We start from the raw sequence: 8,722 nt of genomic DNA, 5'->3' as shown, positions 1-8,722 counted from the left end.
TGAATTGCTATCCTCAGATCTCAGCCTCCTGAGACGCTAAGATTACAGCCACCAGCGCCAGGCTTAAAGGACAAATTGACTGTGTTCTCTACCGGAAATTATTCTGTCATTTTCAAGGATAGAGATCATGAAGATTCACCACTGTTGCTCTTTTCATCGAGCTTCACAGAAACATGCCGCATTTTATTTCCTCTTCCTATATCTTACAATTTGTTCCTTTATAAATTTCCCATCATTATCCATTGTGGGGGTGCAATCTATTTGCTGCAAATCTACTGAGGAATACATTGAACATAACTTGTCCTTATTTATCCAGATTAAGTTCTGAGATCTACAGTTCACTTCATATTATTTTTCTCACAAGTTTGTTATTGAGAGTTATCAGGAACAAAATCTGACATTCCTCACACAACATAGCCAATCCATAATTACTTTCTATCAATTCTACATCCCAATACATCTTTACTTCTCTTTCTCTTTCCTAATCATTTCCATTTTTCTTAGTCCAATTTATTATTTTCTCTTCTTATTACTAGGATGGCCTCCCCACTGGTCTTTGTGTTCCCCTTTTGTGACTTTATAATTGATGTCTTTGTTATAGTCAAAGCAAATTTTAATGAATACAATTCTACTTCAATTTGTGACCTAACTTTAGACTCTTCAATGATTTCCAATTGCTTAAGTATAAAAACAAAATATTGGTGCTGGGAAGGTGGCTCAGTGGTAGAGCACTTGCCTTGCATGCCTGAGGCCCTGGGTTCGATTCCTCAGCACCACATAAGCAAAAAGAAAAAAGCCGGAAGTGGTGCTGTGGCTCAAGTGGTAGAGCACTAGCCTTAAGCAGAAGAACTGAGGGACAGAGCTCAGGCCCAGAGTTCAGGCCCCACTACCGGACCCCCCCAAAAAAAAAATAAAAATAAATAAAAATAAAAACAAAATATTTTCATATAGTCTAAAGGACCTTACATGGTCTGGAGCTGCCTATTTTCCTAATACTTACCCATATAGCCCTCTTCATTCAATATGCTCCAGCCTCTCTTTCTTCCACTTTCAAGCAATCACACTCCTTTCGCCATTATGGAAGGAAGTATGCTCCCATATTCTTCTACCTGAAATGCTCTTTCTTTATTCACCTTATTATATTACTCATCTTTCGGCTCAAGTTTCGCCTTCTCAGTAAGACCAAGAGTCAAGAATTGCTCCTTATTTATAGTCCTTCAGAAATATTCCCTATTTTTTCTTTATAAGATAGTTTGTAATTGTTTAAAGAGAAGTGTCTCTCTCTCCAGGAGAATATATACCCAATAGAGGCATTACCCATGTGTTTGTCTGACAACTGTATATATCCCCAATAGTAAGCACAATGCATAACTATAAATAAGAGTATGAGTAATTGGTTCAGGTTGGCGGGGGGGGGGTCAAGTCGATTGAAAGGAAAGGTGGCACTATTTATGGAGTTATGTCTCCTTTCATAGAATATAGCTTGGATAAATGACTGCTCAATATTCTGATTGATAGAAATTCTGAGTTTTGAGTTAGTGGATAGATAATCAGAGTCACATATAAACACGCTGATTATATCAACAGGTTATCTTTCAGTTATTCTTTTAGTGTTATTGTTTTCTTTTTTTTAAATATTTGCTGGTTGTGGAAATTTAGGAAAGTATGTACTTGAAGGGCTGCTAATCTTATGTAATTTTATACTACAGCAATTGCGACTTACTTTTTTTCATTTAACCATTTCTGTCAACATGATTTGATATACAGTGTGTCATTGTATGTGAAGTTTTAAAAAGCCATCAACATCTTATCTGAAGTTAGCCTTTAGGTGGCCTTTTATAACTATATATGATTGCTTATTTTTTTTATGAAAAAAGGCAAAATACCAAAAAGCTTTAAATTGCTGTGGGCTGAAGGTTCTCAATGTGTATTTGTGTAGTTGAATTGACATGAAAATTAAATTATGGGATAATTATAAAAGAATAATTTATATGATATCAAAAGTAGGAAATAATAATCAATATGTGAAGGTGGGAATGAAGGCAGAGTTAAGCTCATAATTTTAGATTTGTTGTAGGTATGCAAAGTTAAATGCATAATAATGAATCTGTCATGCATCCTTCAAGTATTACAATTTAAAACAGAAAATAATTGTAGAATACAGTCAAAATTTATTATAGGGTTGTAGAATTCATACAACCAAAACTCCTTACAGCATTCAGCACCTGTACAGTTTTGTGGATTTCACAATATGGGTATCAGTGAGAAAGAATCATTACGTTTTTCTCATAAAAATTGTTCACATATAAATCAGATTCATTACAGAGCACCTAACAGAAATGCAAAGATGTAATTTCTAACTTCAGGAAAGCTGAACAAAATGAGAAACAAAATAAAACAATGTTCAGAGATCTGACATGCTTTACACAAAAACATCAAAACACAATTTTAAATATGTTAAATTGAAAGCATGCTCTCATATATGATTATATGAAGAGCTTGCTTTGGATAAAAACAAGATGAAATTGATCGTCAAGATGTTAGCTGACACATTCACGCTGTTTTCAGAAATCTAAACCCTATAAATTCAAAAGAAAAAGGTAATAATGATTTCATTTCGGTTTCAAACAGCAAGCATTGCCAACAAAACTAAAATTTGACAATTGCTTGCAGTTGTTAGTACTTTTTTCTTTCCTTTTTCAGTATAAGCAATAGAGTAAATGCATGAGTAAATATCTTGGGTATCCTATTAACTTGAATGTCAAAGTCATATTGTAGATCTCTGACTATGTAATACTAAGGATACTTTGTTGTTTCTCACTCTTGACAGATCTTGGTCTCAACAATGAATTCATTGGGGAAGTGTCTAATCTTCCAGCACTTATCAATGGCACGTTTGTTGAAACCTGTGAGGAAATAAACAAATGGCTTTGAATTTTCCATGTGCGTGAAAAGATATGTAGACTTGCTCTCTCCTTTCTACTTCCCTCTATTCTCATAGTATTCCCTGGACCCAATAACACAGGATGAATGAAGCAAAACATTGCCTACCCAACAAGAGGTCTCTGCGACGAAGGCGGAAGGACTTTCTGTTGTTGCAAAGTTGGTAAATAAAGATGCCAAGGTTACTAACATCACGAATTTCCTCCACAGCAACCAGGTCTTCACGAACCACGTAAGTGTGAGGCAAATATTTGCCACTCTGAAAATGGAACAATGTATTGAAATCAGGAAATCTTAAACACAATATTTGAATCTCCATTTATAACATCCATTTTAAATTTTAAAAAATAAACCATTCAAAATGATTTCATTTTAGAGCATTTTTAGGTTTGCAGCATACATTATAATTTTGTTAGTTTATTAGCATGTATTAATTATATATATATATATATATATATATGGGATTCAGCATGATATTTGCACATATGCACACAGCATGCCTTGATCAAATCCAGCACACTTTCCCACATACACCCTACTCAACGTCTGTTAATCACTACTCTGTGTTCAGGTTGACATTCCATTTATGAGAGAGAACATGAGAAGCTTGCCTTTCTAGCATATTTTTCTTAACAATGTTAAGCTATAGCATATATTTTTATTCAAAAATGATTTCAATGAAATGGAATGTTTTGGCCCAATTCATTAATTTTGTAGATTTGGGAAGTAAAAATATTACTTGGAAATGCTTCTAGAAAAGTTTGATTTCCCAAATACATACGGCCAGTTTGCCAAAGAGCTCCACCAGATTCTTTGGAGGCATAACAATGGAGGTATTGAGGGGCATCAGATAGCAGTTCCCCAGAAGCAAGTCCAGGTAAGCAGTCATTCCCTGTTGGAAAGGGGAAATATTAGGTAAAATATGGGACAGCATCACTTTTTCAAGTACCATTAACATTTTTATTCCAAAATGAACTAAGTATGAATTCAATAGTAAAAGAATGAAAAGGCTTTGCTTAAACAACGATGTGAATTTAGGAAAGGATCTGTGGTTTGTAAATGAACTAGGCAAAAGAACATTCTGAAATAGCTTCTAAGAATAAGAAACTCACCTTTTCAAAGTCATGGATGATTGCTGCAGGGTCACTATCAGAGAAACTGGGAACAGGTACATCAATGATTGCAATGTTGTCATCCTCACGAATATCAGCCTCCTCTGTCACAGGCAGAAAGTAAGGCTCTCCTCCACGAAGGGAATTAACAGGGTCCTCAGAATCAAAGAAGCACATCTCTCCACGGTAAATAGTGCTCTAAAAAATAAAAAGGGAAATAAAAATCTTCTCATGCTCAGAACTATGACATTTGAATCATGTTGTACACTCACATCAATTTACTGTATAGTGGGCTCACCTGAGGCTTATTGATTATAGTTATCAGCATGCATAGTAATCAATTTTATGGACTGACAGTTAATTATAAAACTTCCCTTAAGTCTTCATTTCTATGCTGACCTTCACACAAATGTTTAAATTGATACAAAATGTTTAGCAATTAGTAATTTAAAGTATCTGAATCATAATTGCTATTACCTTGGGCATGAAGTACTTGTAAATGCAGGCTCCGCCAACAATTAGTCCTGCCAAGATGAATGAAAGACCTAAGAGGGTAAGCATGCATCTTCCCGAGGAGCTCTCTTTTTCCTGAGTGGCAACTCGGAGTTCCTATTTGTGAAAAAGCAAAGTCAAAAAGCAAAACACAGATAACACTTTCAGACAATTGTTTTTGTGTACAATTTACTTGCTGTGATACTCAAGATATTTCAGAAAGTATATACAAAGTTGTCCTAAGTTAAAATTATTTCAGGATGATTCCTGATATGTAATAGATGTAAAAGATCTCCAACTGTATGAACCTCCCTCTGGCATTTCCAAACTCAAATAGAGGTATTGTGTTAGTTGGCATTTTTCACTTCTAGAATCATACTAAAATAAGAATCCACTTACAAAATGCTGAGCTCTGTTTTTTTTTTAATTTTTAAGACAATATGACATCTACTTTGCTAATAAAACTTGAATGCATGATCCAATATTCTTAATTATAGGCCCAGGGCAGCTGATCTTTAGACTATACATTTGAAATACATGGAAATAGTGATTAAAATACTATTTTGTTTGTAAATCCACTTGTTTGCCAAGTTAAAGGAGAATTAGTATTTTGGTTTACAAATTTTCAAAAAGCTGTTTTGTCAAAACTAGATTTTAAAAAACGTTTGTGTAAGGCAGATATGCATAATTTCCTTTTATTTTATAAATTAAAATACAAGCAGCAGAGAAAAATATCCTAATATTCTTAATTTTATCAACAAATATGATACTTTCTAATCTTACCTAATATTCTAAAGTTTTGCATTGTATGAATGAAATAATAGTTTCCAAATCTGGGGTAAAATACTAGATTTTAAAGAATAACATTTGCTAGACATAAAGGCTATGTGGGTAACAGTGACTTGCAAGTTTTGTTAAAATAATAACTTGCATAAGAATTAGAATGAGAAATATGCAAAGCAAAAAAGTAATTGATGAACCACACCCTTCCTAGGGCAGGTAAATGTACAGTATACCAGTCTCATTTTGTATTTCACAATATGCAACTTTACCACTCAAGGGCAGAATAAATAATCCAGCAAATCTGTATGCTTATAATCCAAGGGAAACATTAAGGTTGCTGTGCATATAGAGTTGTTTTAGTTTTTCTTCAACTGCTCTTTCATGAAACTGTTACAATGATTATGAAACTGAAGTAACTTTAATTTCATAAACAATATATGCATTTGAAGTTAGTGTAGAAAAAGAAAACACAAGAAATTATTTGATAACTTTTTTCAGAATAGTTTTATTGAAAGGTCAAAATTTGAGATTCACATTTTCTTAACTAAAATTACTTAATTCCCACCATTCACGCAGTATACACCTTGAAGTCTTTTTGGAGTCCCAATAATTTTCAGAAATACTTAATTATTTTTATTTTAAAAATATAAGATTAACACTACAAAGACATAACCTCACATTTTTAATTGGGAATTTCTATAATCTAGAGCTGGAGGCTCAAAAATCATATTTGAGATAAGTAAATTTAGGTATAGAAAAATGAAATAGATTGCTGTAACACATGAAAATGCTTAGTTGGAAATTCTCAGAGGAATGAATTTCTTTTCTTTCTATTGAGACAAGAGAGGAAAAATTTTACACTGCAATTTCATTTCTTTTTCCCATAATTCAGAGTTTATTACTTAGTGAGATTTAAATATGAGTATCTCAACTTCATAAGATAATACTACTTAGATGAAATATCTTTTGTTTTCTTTAAATTTGTCAGAATTCCAAACATTTTACTCTGAATAATATCTCTAAGTTTCTATACACAACCTCTGACATATTCTTCTATAGTGTTCAATCTCTGCTGGTATCATTGTGATCAGTAGATCACAATGTACTGTATCAAGTACTTTGAGTGTCCTGTAGTGGCCAGGTCAGGATACTGTGCAAGTTTATGCAAAGCCTACCAAAGAAATATCATCAAAGTGGAAATGTTCACTTTTGTTTATCCTCATCACACCACAGCCCCTGGCAGAAATATTACTTGCATATTAATGAAAATTATCTACAAGTCATAGAGTTTTTGGTGTTGAGACAAAAAGGGGGTGGGGGAGATTGCTGTGTACTATATTTAACTCTGGCATCTAATTAGACCTCCTCTCTCCGCCCCTCAGCAAAAAATCTGGCTATATTTCCTTTACAAAGTTTTAAGGTGCATAATACTATATTTAACATTTTGACATTTAATCAAACCCTCAACAAGACAAGCATATGTTACGTTTGAGTTTTAAACTGTATGCTACACAAAAAATAGTTTTATTGCTGAGTTAAATATTGAAACTTTCCATGACAAAGTTTCTGAATAAGTGTCTTAGCCTTTCAAATTGTGTGCAAAATCAACTATCACTACATGGATTCTCATTTCCTACAAAGCACTTTTCAATCTGTACTTTGAACACAATAGTTACAATTTTATAAAGACAACAGGGCAAGTTAGGACAGGTCTTCAAGCTCCAACACTGCAGATTTCGTAAATCCAGAAGAAAATACAACTGCCTTTCAAAACTGAAATTTTAGAAAGTAGTGAAAAGTTGCTTACCAAGGTTGCAAACATGGCAAATTCTTAAAGGAAATAGAATTTGGACTACATGAATAAAGTCTAACATTTTGGGGCAAAACTTCTCCAGTTCCTGGCAAAGTTTGTAGTTTAAATTATGACATTGGACCTGCTTCAGATCCTTATATGGAGGAAGTTGGATATTATTCAAAAAGAACTAAAAAGAATGAAAGAATATCCCAACATTTATTTTTTACAGGACTGTTTTTATAAAGAAAATACCTCTCTGAAAACATTTAAAGGAAGAAAGAAAAAAAAAGAAAAACTCTTGCAGTAAGAGGGCACACACAATTCAAACCAAGCAAAATTTTGACAGCTTCTTTAGCTAAAGCTTGACATCACAGTTTCTGGGAGAAACGGAAAATATAGATTTCACTTTGCCTCTATCAATCAGTGATCCTAGAAAGACTTAGATTATTATAATTTCCCCCACGTCAAAAGGAAAGAACAGTGATCGCTTGCTCTTGCTCACCCTGCTTGTCTGCTCCGCCCCTGTGGAGGTGAAGGGTTTCCCTTGAGCTGGGGACAGAGTTGAGTGTCTCTTGATCCCCAGCCCTCAATCCACTCCCCCAGGAGAGGATGACATCAAGTCCCAAGGGATCGCCTCAAAAATTCCTCTGAAATAAGTGGCTTGGACTAGAACTGACAGAACAAGGCACACAGTTCGCCGGGAGAGAGAGGGGAATGGACTGCTGCAGGTAGACAGACCCGGGACCCCTGGACAAACCCAAGGAACAGGACAGACTTGTTAGCTCAGGACCCTGGGAGTAAGAGCCAGCCTGCATTTTTGTCTTCCCACCTGTCTGTTTCCTCCCCTTCGCCCACCCCACTTCTAGATTGTCACAGGCAGTGTGGGGACAGCTACCTTGCCGGTGAGAATCTGAGCTCGGACGGTGCGGCTCACGAGGGCCTCCACGTCCTGCCGTGCCTCCTCCTTTTGCACCGCCGTGGGAGTGTTGAAGGCGATTTTGACCATGGTGAATCTTCGGGCAGCGCGGTAAGGCGCGGCTCGAATCAGCGCCCTGGGCTGCAGGTTGGAAGAGAAAGGGATCCCGCTTGCCTAAGCAATACCTACTTTCTCCCTGTCTGCCTAAGGCTGCTGCTAGCCCAGGTCTGGGGATACTTATGACGCAGTCCTAAGCTGGGTGGGAGACCGTGGGCGGGCCCAGGGAGGTGCCAAGGGAGGAGCTGGAGGGGCCCAAGTGCTGGAGTGGAGGGGCTGGGGTTGGGGAGTTGCCAGTGGGGAAGAAGGGCGGGGTACGGGGTGGGGTGGAGCCCGAAGCCTGCTCAGGCTAGACGTGTCTCACCTGCACCCCAGGCATGCTCCCCACCCACTCTCTGCACCCTCAGATAAGAGCCAGGCAGGAAGGAAGCCTGCCTGTCGTGTCTTTCTGCCTCTATTCAGACCACAATAGCCCCTGACTCTGACACTGTTTTCCCAAACTTGTGCTTGGCCCCCTGCAGGGGCCCAGGATTGTAACTTGGCACCAATCCAAGCTTCCTCAGCTCTTGCACCCACCCAGGCCCTGGAAAGCACAGTCCCATGACTGTTCTACATCTTTATAAT

The 8,722-nt window shown here is 36.5% G+C and overlaps 1 protein-coding gene across 1 annotated transcript; it reads right to left on the bottom strand.

Annotated features, from left to right (window-relative positions):
* Positions 1-2,158: 2,158 nt before the first annotated feature.
* Itm2a (integral membrane protein 2A) lies at positions 2,159-8,412 on the bottom strand. The gene is made up of 6 exons (XM_013028910.1): positions 8,021-8,412; positions 4,533-4,664; positions 4,056-4,253; positions 3,725-3,835; positions 3,052-3,202; positions 2,159-2,906 (listed from the first exon to the last, which is right to left on the bottom strand). Exons 1-6 carry the CDS (start codon positions 8,129-8,131, stop codon positions 2,818-2,820), a joined length of 792 nt encoding a protein of 263 aa, XP_012884364.1. The 5' UTR covers positions 8,132-8,412; the 3' UTR covers positions 2,159-2,817.
* Positions 8,413-8,722: the final 310 nt, after the last annotated feature.

The sequence above is a fragment of the Dipodomys ordii genome, unplaced genomic scaffold (assembly GCF_000151885.1).
Source record: "Dipodomys ordii isolate 6190 unplaced genomic scaffold, Dord_2.0 Scaffold116, whole genome shotgun sequence".
In the NCBI taxonomy this organism is placed as follows: domain Eukaryota; kingdom Metazoa; phylum Chordata; class Mammalia; order Rodentia; family Heteromyidae; genus Dipodomys; species Dipodomys ordii.
The sequence above is the reverse complement of the archived record's forward strand: the minus strand, read 5'-3'. Positions and strand labels throughout refer to the sequence as shown.